This window comes from Littorina saxatilis, linkage group LG4 (genome assembly GCF_037325665.1).
Source record: "Littorina saxatilis isolate snail1 linkage group LG4, US_GU_Lsax_2.0, whole genome shotgun sequence".
NCBI classification, from domain to species: domain Eukaryota; kingdom Metazoa; phylum Mollusca; class Gastropoda; order Littorinimorpha; family Littorinidae; genus Littorina; species Littorina saxatilis.
Window position 1 is genome coordinate 52302353 of NC_090248.1, and position 17366 is coordinate 52319718.

Consider the following 17366-nt stretch of genomic DNA (forward strand, 5'->3'; position numbering starts at 1 on the left):
TATACATGTGTGTACATTTGTGTGAGTGTGTATTCATTTCTCCTTTTGGCTGTCACATTAGAAAAAAATATAGACAGACAGATGAATGAACAGATAGACAGAGAGACATATCAGTATGTGGTGGTTGTCCCTATAGGAGACTTGCTTATGTCGCTCACATGCAGTGATGTTAAGAACTTGTGAACGAATGTTCATGTATAATGATGGAGTATGCCTCTAACAAACTGATCTTACATTTTGCATCCATTTTCTCCCCTGTAGATTCTGAAAGGATCCCGATACAATGCGTCCGTCGACTGGTGGTCGTTTGGCGTCTTGCTGTATGAAATGCTGATGGGTCAGTCACCGTTTCACGGAGATGACGAGGAGGAACTGTTTCGTTCGATCATGCATGACAAGCCTCGCTACCCGCCCTCTCTGCCTGGCGAGGCTGCTGACATGCTTCGCTTGGTACGCGGTTTTTGTTGTGGGAATTATCTTTCTTCTGAGATATACAGGGTCACAAATGGAGATTACATTTCTCATAATTCTTTCCTAACTATCTATAAAAGAGAACAAAAATACGCGTTTGTGTTCACATTTTCAGAAAAAAACATTGTTATGCAGAAGAAATCTTGTTGAGCATGTTCACATGATGTGTGTTTCATTTTCTTGTTCCACACGCAAAGACAGAAAGTTAAAAATTCGGTTTTTTATTATACACACATACTGTACTCTATGTAAAGGTATGACAGAATATTCTTGGTGAAATTGATCCAGTACTGTTTTGTAGAATAAAATATTTGTGTTGGTAAACATTGTCACTATAAAAGATGGATAAAACAGACCATTGGGTCAGCAATTTGAATAATATGAGTAAAAAAGTAACATGATGATCGAGGTCGGCAAGTTATGAGATGTCTGTACAAAAGTGATAGCAGTTTAAAAATTACAGGTAATTTGTGTTGCTTCAGTTTCTTGAGGAGTTGATTTATCTTTTCTTCATTTTATCTTTCTAAAGTCTCAAATTATTTGGATGGAGTCGACTTTAACGAAGCTGGCTGCACGAAGCTGTGGCATTGAATTCTTGGTAAAAAGACTTTGTGAAGTCTTTGCGAAGTCAACTTTCGAGCTCAATAATTTACGGACAGCCTGAACCCTGAAACTCGATCAGCCTTACTAAAAAAAAAGTCATGTTTTACTTTCTTTTCCAGAAAAAAAGAGGCGAATTTTAAGACAAAGTATGTTTTGTTGCAGCTGTTTGAGCGCGACCCCGCAAACAGGTTGGGTATGCCATCCAGTACCCACGGATTACTCAGATCTCAGCCGTTCTTCCGAAATATTGACTGGGACAAGCTAGAGGCCAGAGAGATTCAGCCTCCTTTCAAGCCAAAGATCGTAAGTGTTGGGTTTAACTTTTTGCAAAGTTTCTCAGCCTGTTTTTGTTGTTGGTTGTTAAAGTTTGCCAGTATTCATGCTGCGAGCTAGAGGCTAGAGATATTTCATCATCCTTTTAGCCAAATATTGTAAGTGTTGGGTTTAACTTTTTCACAAAGTTTGTTAGCCTGTTTATGTTGTGGATGGTTTAATTAAGTTTACCAGTATTGATGCAACCCCCCGGGGGTTAGGGGGAAGAATTTACCCAATGCTCCCCATCATGTCGTAAGAGGCGACTAACGGATTCTGTTTCTCCTTTTACCCTTGTTAAGTGTTTCTTGTATAGAATATAGTCAATTTTTGTAAAGATTTTAGTCAAGCAGTATGTAAGAAATGTTAAGTCCTTTGTACTGGAAACTTGCATTCTCCCAGTAAGGTAATATATTGTACTACATGTACGTTGCAAGCCCCTGGAGCAAATTTTTGATTAGTGCTTTTGTGAACAAGAAACAATTGACAAGTGGCTCTATCCCATCTCCCCCCTTTCCCCGTCGCGATATAACCTTCGTGGTTGAAAACGACGTTAAACACCAAATAAAGAAAGAAAGAAAGAAAGAAAAGTATTGATGCAGCTAAAGGTTAGAAAGATCATCTTCCTTTTTATTAAGCCAAACATTGAAAATGTTGGGTTTATCTTTTTGCAAAGTTTGTCACTTTGTTTTTGATGTTGATGGTTTAAATTGTCCATTCTGTTATTGGGATTCCACTTTATGAAACTTGCGTTCAGTTTTGTGGGATTTATTTATTGGCAGGTGAAAATTATCATCTGGAAAATTTCCTTAGTGACTGGCATGCACCTACACCCACAGGCATGCACATGCACACACACAAGTATTCGCTGAAGCTTTTTCCAGACAAATATCTTCACATGAAATTTATTTTTTACCTGAGAGAATAAGCAACAGTTATGAAAGTCCCCAAAAGTATGAACGCTCCCTTTTTTTCCTTTTTTTCTTCTTCTTTGTCTTTACACCTGTTCCTTGTTCCGATGTGCTCTCACACTGCCCCGCCCCTGCACTCACTGCTCCATCCACATCTGAATTTTGTTTCGCTGCCAGACTTGTCGACTTTACAGACGCTCCAGGGGGGGGATGTCGGGTCGTTGCGGTAGGCTACCCTCGGAAATGACACTGCACTTCTGCTGAGTCACTTCGACAGTGTTCAGTAGTGGGTTTGTCCCGAGCTAACGGACGCAGCCCACTACCTACTATGCCTCCTACTAACAATATTGACTGTTAAGTCGCGGAGCCAGACTGAGTGAGCGTCCCCTCCAGAGAGCAGACCGCCACTACGTCCCTCCGTCGACCCCCCAGAATGTCAAACGTTGAAGACTGACAGCAGAACTACTATTCAGGGAATGATGGAACACGAACACTGAGCCCAAGGTCACCATGAGAGCTCCGGGCATGAAGGGCCACAAGAGCAAGGACAATTTATAATTTTGGATGATTAATGAGATGAGGATGATTATAATGATGATGCTTTGGATTTTCAATTTGGTTTGAGACTACGTGACAGGGCAGCACTCTACGCTTACTGTCATAATATATCCTGGCGTCAACAAGGCCCAAGAACTGCCGCACCTGCGGTGTTAGTCAGGTATCCAGAACCTGAGCACCCTCAAAGTCACATTCGTTAAGTGAATGACACTCGGCTGTGTGATCCCAGCCTTCCCATAGGAACCATAGCACTTCCACTCTGGGTAGGAGCCGGCCGTAGCCCCAAAAAACCCACATAACCCTGATGGGATTCGAACCCATGACCTCCCGGCCCGCAGCCCGATGCGCTAACCACTGCACTACGGGGGCCGGTACTGAACACTCCCTTTTTAAGACACACACATTTGGGCGGGGATGTAGCTCAGTCGGTAGCGCGCTGGATTTGTATCCAGTTGGCCGCTGTCAGCGTGAGTTCGTCCCCACGTTCGGCGAGAGATTTATTTCTCAGTCAACTTTGTGTGCAGACTCTCCTCGGTGTCCGAACACCCCCGTGTGTACACGCAAGCACAAGACCAAGTGCACACGAAAAAGATCCTGTAATCCATGTCAGAGTTCAGTGGGTTATAGAAACACGAAAATACCCAGCATGCTTCCTCCGAAAACGGCGTATGGCTGCCTAAATGACGGGGTAAAAAAACCGGTCATACACGTAAAATTCCACTCGTGTTTTTGTACATGGGAGTTTCAGCCCACGAACGCAGAAGAAGAAGAAGACACACACTTCCCCCCACCACCCTCATTTTAAAACAGGCCACTTTTAACACCTTTAAGTTTCACGATTTTCTGGTAATAACGATTGTACATTTTCTCTCAGTTTTAAACTCCCTCCCTTTAAGACTTAATTTTTTCAGATTTTTTTGGAGGTCTTGTGGGGGGTGGGGGGGGGGGGGCTCCTTGTAGCTCTCATCTGTCATCTTTTTTTTTCTGTCCAACAGAAAGGTGACGCAGACACCTCCAACTTTGACTCAGACTTCACGGCAGAGAGCGTGAAGCTGACTCCGCCCGACAAGGAACTGCTCAAAACAATGAACCAACAAGTCTTCAAGCGATTTACCTTCACCTCAGCTGAGGCCATGTTTGCTGCATGATCTTGTGTTTTGTAGCGATTTTTGTTAAACCTACGCAGCATGTTTTACATATCATTTGACTAACATTTTTTTTACATTATTTTTTTTACATTGTCTTTGAGAAAACTGGAGTTCAAAAACACTGTGTTTGAAAGTTTGTTGTTGTTGTAAAACCCATGCAGCATGCATGTTTTATGTATACTTGCTGTTTTGGTAATGTTGTTCAATATTGGCATATTGCTAACATTAAGGCAGTGCTTCGATTTATTTCGAGTTTTGATGTGCGTTTTTTGGTGTGTGTTTTTGTGTCTGTGTTTTATTGTTTGGTTTTTGTTGAAAGCTATTCAGAATATGGTACACTTATCATTCCATCTGACAAATGTTGCCTCATGCTTCTTATTAAAAAAGTAGGTGCATATCGTATGTCAGCATGTTGTTATTATTTTCATAGGCTTTTGATGGTTAGAGATGGCAATCAGATTTCTTTGACATTATCAGTCTTTTCTTCTGTAATTACACTTTCCTGTAGTGACAGCAGAAATCCAAATGAGAATATTACTGTTTTCAATCACCCTACCATAAAGGCAGCCATACTCTTGAAAACCTGAAATCTTCCAGTTTAAAAGAACACAAATTTGTTGTGCACTTTGACCTGGGGAATGCTCAAAGAGAGAAGATGTTGCCAGAAATGTTGCCATATTGTACATACATACAAGTACAAGCTAATAGTGTTTGTTTGCCTGCTGTTTTTTAACCCCTTCACTGCCACAGTGGTAGTAACTTATCCGAATGGTCTATGGGAAAGAACTGTTTAGAACCCCTACAAGTACTTGGACAGTGGTTACCTCCCATTTAGTTTTCAGAAATGTCCTGAAATGTTGACACAAATCCCACGTATGAGATACGGTTATGGGCGTATGATAAACAGAAAATGACCACGTATTACATACGGGGTGGGCAGTGAAGGGGTTAACATGCTTCTTTTATTGAGATTTTTTTTAACACTTTGTACCCCACCTATGTTGACCAAGTTTTGTTTTAGCCGAGACCAGCTGTGCTGCAGCAGGTCACTCAGAATTGTAGTAACTGTGTAGTAACTGTGTATCAACACGCTGAAATGCAGGCGTTAGACAGACGTTAAAGAAAGCGACTTAAGCTAACAGTCTGAGCGGATATATCCGTACCTGGTCAGATAGAGCCATATAAGTGGGTACGGATATATCCGTACCTGGGAGACAATGAGTTAACTGTACAGGTTGTCAATATGTGACAACAATTTTCTGTTTTTTTATTTCTGGCAGAACCTCATTTTTCATTAACCTGCATTAATGATTTCAGCGAGTGTGTTGATGCACTAGCCTAGCTTGAAATGTGCATAACTTGATATAATTATGTGCCATTCAGAGAGAGAGGGAGAGAGAGAGTGTGCATGTGTGTTTGTGTGTGTGTGTGTGTGTGTGTGTGTGTGTGTGTGTGTGTGTGTGTGTGTGTGTGTGTGTGTGTGTGTGTGTGTGTGTGTGTGTGTGTTATACACATTCATTCACATTATTTGAGACATCTAAGGCCTTAACATGACAGTTCTTAAAGATGTTGATGTCTATTATACTATCTTTGTTATGCTCTGATCACATGCTCATGTACATTGTTGTTACGTTTTCTTGATTTAGGGGAGGTTACTTTTACTTTCTTTTCTTTGTTTTGTGCTTGCATTGAATAGGTCGCTAACCTTGCTGAAATCCGTTACAAGAACATTGCAAAAGTCATTAAAATGTGTACAATCATTTTAGTCCGGGAAGTTCAATTGTACAATCAATGTAAATAACTACATTTTAGCTGCTTGATTATTCATCTGCTTCTGTTTTTTTATTATTATGAAGAGCTTATATAGCGCGAACCACAATTAACTGTGCTCTCCGCGCTTTACATATTAATTTCTGCCGTTTGAAATGGAATTTTTTACAGACAGACAGACAAACAGACATTTTTTACACACAATATATAACGCATTCACATCGACCAGCAAACCTCAAGCCTGTTAGGCGAGCCTTCACCTTTCACGGCCTATTATTCCAAGTCAAACGGGTATTTGGTGGACATTTTTATCTATGCCTATACAATTTTGCCAGGAAAGACCCTTTTGTCAATCGTGGGATCTTTAACGTGCACACCCCAATGTAGTGTACACGAAGGGACCTCGGTTTTTCGTCTCATCCGAAAGACTAGCACTTGAACCCACCACCTAGGTTAGGAAAGGGGGAAGAAAATTGCGGCCTGACCCAGGGTCGAACACGCAACCTCTCGCTTCCGAGCGCAAGTGCGTTACCACTCGGACACCCAGTCCCATCACCCATGTGTCTCTTCCATCCCTCTCCCACCCTAGCCCCTCCCCCCTCCCCCACAAGTTTATTATGTGTACTTGTTGGTTGGTTGGCTGGTTGATTTATGCAATGGCAACATCCTCGAAGGGATGAATAAAGTGTTGTTATTATTAGTTTTATGCATGCATGCATGCACACATATTTGTATGCATGTATTTTCCAGAAATATGACTGAGGAATAATTGCAAAAAAGTAGTATAAATGGCTACCACAACAGATTGAAAAACAGTGGCACAATCGGTTCTCATCCATGTGATACTGCTTTTTGCATCATATATTTTCCTCTTGTGCAATTTATTTTATTAATTGTGCTTTTTAAATGATTTTTCATGTTACTCTGTGCAGTTTTTGTCTCTGTTCTTCGCATTGTTTATCTATGATCCTTTGCAGTTTATGTGATTTTTGAATGAGTGTATATTTTCACTGTTTAACTGCAGATATTTTTACATTTCATACTAGCTTGGTCATTGTTTTAAATGGCATTTGTAAGAATTGTTTTATCAAAGATTAAATCAACAGGAATTGATTGTTTGCATGTGCTCCTATAAACGGTTTTCCTTCTTTCAAATCAAAAAAAATAAAAATCTTTCGAGTGCAACTGTCTTGCTTAATGATTCAAAATTGTATTTTTTATTACATTTATGGATTTTTGAAGTGTTCTTACTTTAAAAAAAACAACCTTGCTACTGTTCATGCAGACATCATTGTATACAGTATAGATGGTGTTACAACAACAACAAAAAGAAATAATGCATTCTTGTAAGTTGTTACCTATATGGTTCATGTGTGATCACAGAAATATTTTGCTTTTTTAGTTTTTTTAGCACCAGCGTGGTGTATTTGATATGTGACAATTTTTGATAGCTTGATTTGTTTCCTGTTAGTTTTTGCACCATAATATTTCATTCCAAAGTATGACTTTTTGTACATTGCTTAGCAATTTTATATTTGAACTACCATTGTTTTTTTCTAACAGACTTTAATTAAAGGTATTTATAAATCTGGTGTGAAATGTATATTATAACTAAATCTGGCTACAACTGTATTTCAGTGGTATAAGCATTTTGTGAATTTGACAAGTTTTAAAGGGCAGCTGTTGGGTTGTGGCTCTCAAAATCTGTTCATTAGAATGAGTTATCATGTAACTGAAACTATACTTAAAAGTTACTTGGTGATTTTGACAGCTTGATAACACAAGTCCGAAGACTTTAGACATGCTACAATGTCTTCAATCGAAGAAAGTTTGCATTCTTGGCCGAGTCAATGCAGCCCGCTCGAAAATTACTTCCCTTGGACGCGTGACGTCAGCCGCGGAATCGGCCGGGTTGAACGGTGCTCTCTTTATGCCGTGTAATGGGCGCAATCGGGTTGTCTAGTCAAGCCCTCAAGCATACTTCACGGGTAGGTGAAGAGAAACTTAGGATGGGGTGACTTCTCCCAGGCCAAAATTTCGCAGTAAAAAACGGAGTTCATAACATGTCTTCCGTCCCCCTCCTGCTTTTGTTCCACTTGAACCCTGTTTTTGTTCAACTTATTGGCAGATATTGTCACGCGTCGAGGAACACAAACACACAAACACACTCACACACAGACACACACAGACACACAGACACACACACACACACACACACACACACACACACACACACACACACACACACGTGTTATCACACATATACACAGACACACACACACATACGTGTTATCACACACACACACACACACACACACACACACACACACACACACACACACACACACACACACACACACACACGATAACCATCACAAACACAGTTTGACAAATTCATCCCCCATTTTCCACACTAGATCCACTGTTTCATCTTTGTCTCCGTCTCTCTTCCCTTTATCTTATCTCGTCTATCTACTTGAGTGAGTAACTGAAGATGTATTATCATCATCTCTTTCCTAGATTTTCCCACCGACAGAGTTGGCTTTTGTCTTGAATTCAGTACCTCACACGTACACGGTAATTGGTGTGACACCTCAAGCGGACCTTCTTCATAAGTGTACAGTGTCTGCTGACCAGGGACACGAGGGTCTGTCGTTGAGCAACTTTATGGTTTAACCGGGTGGACTGGGGAAGTAGCAACAGCATGTGAACCACTTTAGAAATGACTTGTAAAGGTTGCAGTCGGTCAGATCAAAGAAGAGAAAATGGGAACGTGGGTCTTGAGAAGATACCACCATCCTAATACTTTACTTTGTGCAAGAATCAATCACGCGTACAGCATTACAGATGTCCAGCTGTAGTCTACATTGTACTGTAAACTTCACAGCGGCCTTATCGGCTTCCTCGAGTGACGTCACAGCAAGGCTAACGCTGCGGCGTCTTTTCTTGTGCTGACAGAGTTGTCGGTCGCGGATTTTGAGTCGTTTCGGCCTGCCAACTGCTTCGTTTTTTTGCGGATTGTGAGAACTAGCAGAAAGTTTCACACATTTTAATGGTTTCAAACTAATGATGAAAGTGTCTTCTTCTGGACCAAATCAACAGTCTTTAGTTGAATCAACTCGTAAAACTCTTAAACGCGTTTTTGCACGCGACTCCGCGCATTTTTGAGACCAGGCAACCCGACAGCTGCCCTTTAAGTCATATCATTTTTGACAATTTCTGTCATTGTTTTTAATCCAACTATGCATTTGATATGAAAATACGTGTTATGAACCAGTGCATTTCAACATTCAAACTATTGTATTGCAAAGCTGATTAAACAATAGTTACAGTGTTTTATACATTTAATCCATTTCTGCCACAGTATTTCATTTGCAAGTCAAAGGAAAATGTTGATGAACTGTTACAGTTCATCACTTATAATCCTTCCAATGTTTCAGTTGAAGTCAAAGTGGGAATTTCATCTGTAGCAATTATTATATCATTATATATATGGCACTTAGACGCATGTCTGTCACGGCATGCGTTTGAGATGTAATATTTGTTAATTTCATTTTAAATTAACCATGTAATAAGATTAAATATTAGTTCATTAGTTTGCTCATTAAAGTTGTCATTAAAATCGAATTTTCAGTAGCAGATTAAAAAATGATTGCAATGTATTTGTCATCTTCTCCTGAATTAAAAAATATATAGATATGCCATATGTTTACTCTAAAAATGTGCTCAGAATGAAAGAAAATAGGTTCAGTAAGTACTACGGTCGCATGCTTTGTGGAGACGAGCGTGACCCGTTTCGGTCTTCAGGTATGGTTAGCCGAGACTATTTAATTGTAGTCTGGGCGATGACTGGTTTGTGGTGTTGATCTTTTTGATACCGACTGACTAAATGTTTTTATATCGCTTCACGCGACTTGTTTTAATTTTAAAATTGTTTGTTTGTTTTAGTTTCACTGTTGATTGGTTGATTGACTGGCGACTTTATCACTTAAATCTGTATGCGCAATGGTTCTCCTTCATAGCGGTACCTGAAGAGGTATTTTTGGTCTATGATGTTGAGACAATGTTTGTGTATTTGCAACCTGTTTTTGTTTCTCTTTGATGTCGGAGCTTCCATTTTGGAAGGTAGCTAATGATCGAGGTATTTCTTGGTGAATTTAGAACATGTTTGTCTGTTCTTTTATATAGATCATAAGTTTATAATTACAAAATTGTTGCATTGACCAAAGCATGCTATTAGAGTTTGGTATTGTTCAACAAATGTATTGTGCTGAATTCATAGTCAATCACAAGTCTAACTTTTGTTTAAAGCTGTGCCATAACTTATATGATTGTCTCAGTATATGCATCTTTATTCTTCTCCCGTTTGGTATTTCAAATGTGTCTGTTGTTTTTTATCATGTGTTCTTTTCATCTATATTTCTTTTATTTATGTACTCCTTTGTATACAGTGAAATCCTTTTTTGTGAATTTGTGAGGAAATAATCACTTAAATGTTCACTGTGCGCAGAACACAATAAGTGAGTGTGAAATGACTTTAAACAAATAGGAATACTTCGCAATAACATGTTTGTTTACCATACCCAATGTATACATGCACGTATCACTTCATCAGAGTTCACATATGGATTCCACTGTACTCGCGAACTAAAGCAGTGAGATTGACAAGTTATTAACTCAGCACTAACAAGACTTAGTACTGGTACCAAAATGTAGTTGCTGTAGCATGAATGTTTTTTAAGTGTTTTTAGAGGAACATGGATTTTATCGTACGGTGGTTCCTGCGTTGTGAGGCCCCTCCAACGAGAGGACACCTCCCATTAAAGAACACCTTCTTTTTTACAAGATTTTATTCAATTTGAACATAATTATAACAATAAAATGAAAAGCAATAGAAACAAGAACAAAGCAAACGCTTATATTATTTTGTTATCTCTTTTTTTGTGTATTATAACTTTGTGCAATGACAGGCCACCCACAATGTAAGAACACTTGGCTCATCCTGAGGGTGTACTTTCATCTCAGGTACCACTGTACTTTAGAATCACAAAGTGTGTGTTGTTCAGTATTGTTGTGGTACGTGTGATTGCTAATTTCTAATATGCATGTTTAAAAAAGACAGGGGACAGGTTTGTAGTGGGGAAGGAGAAATAGTAACTTAACACAGCATGACTATTTTTTTTAATGCCTTTGTAGCTTGTTTTGTCCAGTCTTAACAGACTCTGTTTTAAATTCGTCATTTCTAATCATTTCATAAAGGGCATGGAAGTCTTGAAAACACTTTCTTTTTTAAATGAAGGTGGGGTGGAGTGATCTTGATTGTTTAATGTTATTAATGATCTGACAGTGGCATTAGAATTTAAGATTAAAAACAAACACACAAAAAAAGGGTCAGCAAGGGAATGACCCAACAAATTAGAAACGGAAGAACTGGATTAAAAGTGGTTGAAGAAATGTGTTCAAATACTTGCAATGCAGCTTTTAGGGCATAACAAAACTAATAATAGCTTATATACAACATTAACCACCAAATAATTCTATGCTCTCTAATTGATATTCGCCTAAGAATTGCAAAAGAATAGATCTTGACTACAGAAATTAATTTTGAGCTTTTGTTTTGTTTTCTTAATTTCTCTTGATTTCTTTCTTGATAATGTGTTCCGTAGCTATAGTCTCATCGTGAATTAAAAGACATTTGCATGAAAATGGAAGTTGAAGTCTTATCCTTAATTTCCTCTTTTGTGGTTTTTTCTTTCTGTCTCTGATGCACTCGCACACCAATGCACGTGCACTCTTTGTCTCGGGCGTACTATGTGCATAATTCTCTCATCAACTTTTTGTCCCGTTTTACTCCTCTTTTCTTCTTTCTTGTAGGCTACTTAATCTTTAGTTACTTTTTTAATTTAGTTAAAAATATCAGACACTGACAGTCACAAATAGTCCAAGAATTTTCTGTAGAATTCCAGAAATGTTACACAGATAGGGACATTTAAACAAAATATTTTGACTTCTTCTAGGTGACGCAAATTCTAAATTACTTTTTTTTCAAACATTGCAATATATTGGGTGACTCAAATGTTGAGGACATAATGTTGGATGATCGATTTCTGTGACACAATTGCACTTTTTTCTGAGCCATGTAAAAAATATATTTCAAACATCATAAAAGTCATACACAGATTCATACGGCTAATCTAGTGTAAGAGGCATTAAGCTTGCATGCACTATAAAATAAAATAGAATGAAAATTGTAAGTCAATCTGACTCTCTCTCTTTCTCTCTCTCTCTCTCTCTCTCTCTCTCTCTCTCTCTCTCTCTCTCTCTCTCTCTCTCTCTCTCAAACAGAATGTACACTTCTTATCAATCCATGCCACACCACGTCATACACCACAACACACATTCAAACACACACACACACACACACACACACTACATGCACCCTGCCAGAGCATACCACACACATCACATCCCATACTTTCTCTTTTATTTCTTTTTCTCTCTGCATCTCTCTCTGCATCTCTCTCTCTCTCTCTCTCTCTCTCTCTCTCTCTCTCTCTCTCTCTCTCTCTCTCTCTCTCTCTCTCTCTCTCTCCCCCCACTTCCCTTTTCTATCCTGTTAGTTTCTTTGTCTGAAGCACAGTGTTCTTGAGAATTGCCTGACAGATGGCAGCAGGATCGTTTATAGGTCTCAGTGAAGTTTACACAAACACAGCTGAAAGGGAATAACATCACTAAAGCACAGGGAGACAGAGAAGCTGCAGTCTGTATAAGCATGCACCAGGGTCTGCTAACCTCTAAACCATGCAGAAGGTGAAAGAAGAGCTGAATACATACTTCTTGTAAAGAAAAAGTGCACACGCACAGAAAAACTATTTAGGTCTGTGAGATTTCACTTTCGGTTCTTCGTGGATTAATTTGTTTTAACAATAGGGGCAGGGAGAGAAGGAACAGAGAAAAGCAAGGTTTAATTCTGTGCAGGTAGAGGAAAACTGAAGAAAGACAGAGCCACTCTTGGTCTCGTGAAAGCACGACAGAGCCAGATCTGAAACGACTACAGTGGAACTCCCGATTTAAGACTTCTCCCTTTTTATTAGCTTGATTTTTCAGATTTTCTGTTCATATCCTCTGTAAATTTACCCCCATTTTAAGACTCCCTCCTTTGATTTTTCAGATTTTCTGTTCATATCCTCTGTAAATTTACCCCCATTTTAAGACTCCCTCCTTTGATTTTTCAGATTTTCTGTTCATATCCTCTGTAAATTTACCCCCATTTTAAGACTCCCTCCTTTGATTTTTTCAGATTTTCTGTTCATATCCTCTGTAAATTTACCCCCATTTTAAGACTCCCTCCTTTGATTTTTCAGATTTTCTGTTCATATCCTCTGTAAATTTACCCCCATTTTAAGACTCCCTCCTTTGATTTTTCAGATTTTCTGTTCATATCCTCTGTAAATTTACCCCCATTTTAAGACTCCCTCCTTTGATTTTTCAGATTTTCTGTTCATATCCTCTGTAAATTAACCCCCATTTTAAGACTCCCTCCTTTGATTTTTCAGATTTTCTGTTCATATCCTCTGTAAATTTACCCCCATTTTAAGACTCCCTCCTTTGATTTTTCAGATTTTCTGTTCATATCCTCTGTAAATTTACCCCCATTTTAAGACTCCCTCCTTTGATTTTTCAGATTTTCTGTTCATATCCTCTGTAAATTTACCCCCATTTTAAGACTCCCTACTTTGAATTTTCAGATTTTCTGTTCATAACATCTGTAAATTTACCCCCATTTTAAGACTCCTTCCTTTGATTTTTCAGATTTTCTGTTCATATCCTCTGTAAATTTACCCCCATTTTAAGACTCCCTCCTTTGATTTTTCAGATTTTCTGTTCATATCCTCTGTAAATTTACCCCCATTTTAAGACTCCCTCCTTTGATTTTTCAGATTTTCTGTTCATATCCTCTGTAAATTTACCCCCATTTTAAGACTCCCTCCCTTTTAAGACCTGATTTTCTCAGATTTTCTGTTCATATCCTCTGTAAATTTACCCCCATTTTAAGACTCCCTCCCTTTTAAGACCTGATTTTTTCAGATTTTCTGTTCATATCCTCTGTAAATTTACCCCCATTTTAAGACTCCCTCCTTTGATTTTTCAGATTTTCTGTTCATATCCTCTGTAAATTTACCCCCATTTTAAGACTCCCTCCTTTTTCAGACCTGATTTTTTCAGATTTGTTGAGGTCTTAAAAGAGGGCGTTACACTGCAGCGCCGGAGAAACTGACACATGGAGAGATTTTTGTCACTTAATTTGTCATCCCATCACCGTCTACGTCTGTACCTGCACCCCCAACTGCATGCAACACTCACCGTCGTCTTCTTCAGCTTGTCGTTGTCCTGTCAATCAAATATCAACTTTCACGTTCCCGTTACCTTGTTACGTCTACACATATATTTTGACAAAAATACAAATGGATGTACTCTAACCCTTTTGCTCTATTTTCTGTGTTCCAGGACCAGCAGACTGAAGAATTTGACCCAAACCCGAACCAAGCAAGGATTTAGAACCCTGTGTTGATTGTACTGGAAGGAATTGGTTCATTGTTGCTGATCCTGCAGAATTATATATCCCGAGTCAAAAGCTGCACAAGAAAGATCGCTCCAAGATTAGATTGCAAAGTCAGAATTCAGCGACCTCATAAGTTGTGTTGTGACTCATTTCTGAGAAGCAAGGACATTGTGACCCAATTTTCTGAAAGTGAGGATAGTGTGGCCTATTGTCTGGGGTGTTTGTGACCCATTTGTGGAGCAAGGCTACTGTGACCCATTTTATGGAGTAAGGATACTGGAATCTCTTTCCTCAAGCAAAGCAGTTGTGACTAATTTTCTGGAGCAAGGATATTGTGACTATTTTTGGTTCAAGGATACTGTGACCCATTTCGGGAAGAAGGGATATTGTGAGATATTACACAAGTCAGTACAGGATAAGTCCTTGACCTTGGACACAAGATGCCGGGGCCAGGCTTTATACGAGTCAAGCTTCTGCAGGCGGATGGAGGGCCGGCGAGTGCGCCCCTTACCGACCCATTCCTAGCAGTCAACATCAAAGAAGCTATTGAAATTCCAGGTAAGCATTATTTAGCATGCTGTGTTAATTGGCTCACAGAAGTACTTGTAGTATACAAGCGCCTGGAGCCAATTGATGGGACTCGCGCTATAAAAAAGACTTCTTTATTATTATTATTATTATTATTATTATTATTATTATTATTATTATTATTATTATTGCAATGTCTGGCAGACTCGATCCTGAAGCGGCAGAAGCTAGATTGGCAAAAAAAAAGTTCAAGAGGTTAATTGAGCTCAAGCATGTCAAGTAACTTTTGAAGAATTTGTCTTAAATTAATAAGGTACATAATGTGTTGAGTTACTGATAATGATCCATTTACCCATTGATTAATTTATTATTGTTATGAGTTGTGTTTCTTGTGTGTGTGTTTTGTTGTTGTTGTTGTTGTTGTCTTGAATGCCTCTGACATTTAGTTCTACTTTACCCCACATAATAACACTGCATCCTAGCTTATGAGAATATTTATTAATTTTGGTGTGACAGGTCGGGGTACCCAATTGGTTCAGAAGAAGAGGACCCTGTACCCGGAATGGAACACCTGTTTTGACGCTCACCTGAACGAGGGGCGCGTGATACAGATGGTGCTGATGGAACGACCCAACAAGTCCATATCAGACATCAGCATAGGAGCCAGAATGCTAGCTGACAAGTGCCCCGATTCAAACGCCACACGATGCTGGGTATGTTGGAGTAATTGAGACATAATCCTCCCCCCTCCCCCCTTATGTTCCCCCGGACAGGATTTTCAACTTTTTAAAAGAGATCAAGATTTTTAACAAGATTTGAAGTACCAAATGTGAAAGTGATGACGTTTTAGAACCTTCTTTTTAGTTACAGTGATAGACCTCAGATCAAGTTGTAATTAGAGTCAGTTTTAAGCATGCCGTTTACCATTATGAACTGAAAAAGGAAACAAACTTGCATCAGTCTTGAATAGCATTAGGCCAACAACAACAAAAATGTTGGCTTAGGTTAACGTGACCCCCCAAAATAGGTGGGTAGGCTTTTAAATTTTTAAAATTTTTTTTTTTAATAAATTTAGTCGAGTTCGAAGGAGGTGAAAAGCTCTTTCAAAGTGGAAACCATGCAATTACAGGGATCAAATAGAGGCTTGTACCAGGAGGGTTATATATGTATATATATATATATATATATCAAGGCTATTTGTAGAGATTAAGTAGAATGCTGTGCTTTGGAAGTAGAAGTCAAATCTACTAAAGATTGTCCATCAGCAGAGCATGCTACAATTTCAGCGTAACACGCTATGATTTTAGAGCAATTGCTACGCCAAGCTAAAGATTGCTTCGCTTAAACAAATAAGCTCAAACATGCAACAGTTCCCTCATTTTTGTGAGTCCTGGTACTCGTTTCTGCTTCCCACTCAGTGTAGCGGTCCCAAAATGGGTCATATAACACATCGTCTCAACTGAAAAGAGGCACAGCAGATATATACTCTCTAATGGGCATTTTATGTTCCTGCATTCTCATGAAACTTTATTAAAAATGTTCATTCTTGTGCACGATGGCATAAATCGGATGTGAGAACAAATGTTGGAAAATGCTACACTTAAACACCATTTGCTACACTAAAAATTCCAAAAAATTATAAATTGCTACTCTTGAGGCAAGACAAGGGTTGGCAGGCCTGCATCAGGTTTGATGGTCAACAAGAGGATGCCAGTAGTGTTTCCATTGCAAAGGTTCATCTAGGGGTAAAAGAGGGTAGCCCCTAGCTACTGTGGATGGTGATTAGTAAAACAGACCTTAGGCGGAAGAGTCTGTGAGTGTGACATTGTTATTTCTTCCATGCTGTTTGACTGACTTTGGGGGTTTAACGTCCTCTGAGGTAACTTGGACCTATTTGGGACATGATTGTTTATACGCTGTTTCGTGCTGTTTACAGTGGGGGTTTGACGTCCTCTGAGGTAACTTGGACCTATATGGGACATGTTTGTTTATACACTGTTTCGTGCTGTTTACAGTGGGGGTTTAACGTCCTCTGAGGTAACTTGGACCTATTTGGGACATGATTGTTTATGCGCTGTTTCATGCTGTTTACAGTGGGGGTTTAACGTCCTCTGAGGTAACTTGGACCTATTTGGGACATGATTGTTTATACGCTGTTTCGTGCTGTTTACAGTGGGGGTTTAACATCCTCTTAGGTAACTTGGACCTATTTGGGACATGATTGTTTATACGCTGTTTCGTGCTGTTTACAGTGGAATCCCCCTTTTTAAGACCCCCCCGGGCGGGGATGTAGCTCAGTCGGTAGCGCGCTGGATTTGTATCCAGTTGGCCGCTGTCAGCGTGAGTTCGTCCCCACGTTCGGCGAGAGATTTATTTCTCAGAGTCAACTTTGTGTGCAGACTCTCCTCGGTGTCCGAACACCCCCGTGTGTACACGCAAGCACAAGACCAAGTGCGCATGATAAAAGATCCTGTAATCCATGTCAGAGTTCGGTCGGTTATA

At 39.3% G+C, this 17366-nt stretch overlaps 2 protein-coding genes across 2 annotated transcripts in view; both read left to right on the top strand.

Annotated features, from left to right (window-relative positions):
- Positions 1–11479, top strand: part of LOC138965045 (protein kinase C delta type-like) — a 34136-nt gene extending 22657 nt beyond the window's left edge. Inside the window, exons 14-16 of the mRNA XM_070337174.1 lie at positions 262–450; positions 1237–1377; positions 3851–11479. Coding sequence (XP_070193275.1) covers positions 262–450; positions 1237–1377; positions 3851–4003 — 483 coding nt within the window. The 3' untranslated portion in view covers positions 4004–11479. The remainder of the gene's footprint in view (positions 1–261; positions 451–1236; positions 1378–3850) is intronic.
- The window catches only part of LOC138965047 (protein kinase C delta type-like), a 58943-nt gene that overhangs the window by 22793 nt on the left and 18784 nt on the right, over positions 1–17366 (top strand). Inside the window, exons 2-3 of the mRNA XM_070337176.1 lie at positions 14282–14894; positions 15381–15577. Coding sequence (XP_070193277.1) covers positions 14777–14894; positions 15381–15577 — 315 coding nt within the window. The 5' untranslated portion in view covers positions 14282–14776. The remainder of the gene's footprint in view (positions 1–14281; positions 14895–15380; positions 15578–17366) is intronic.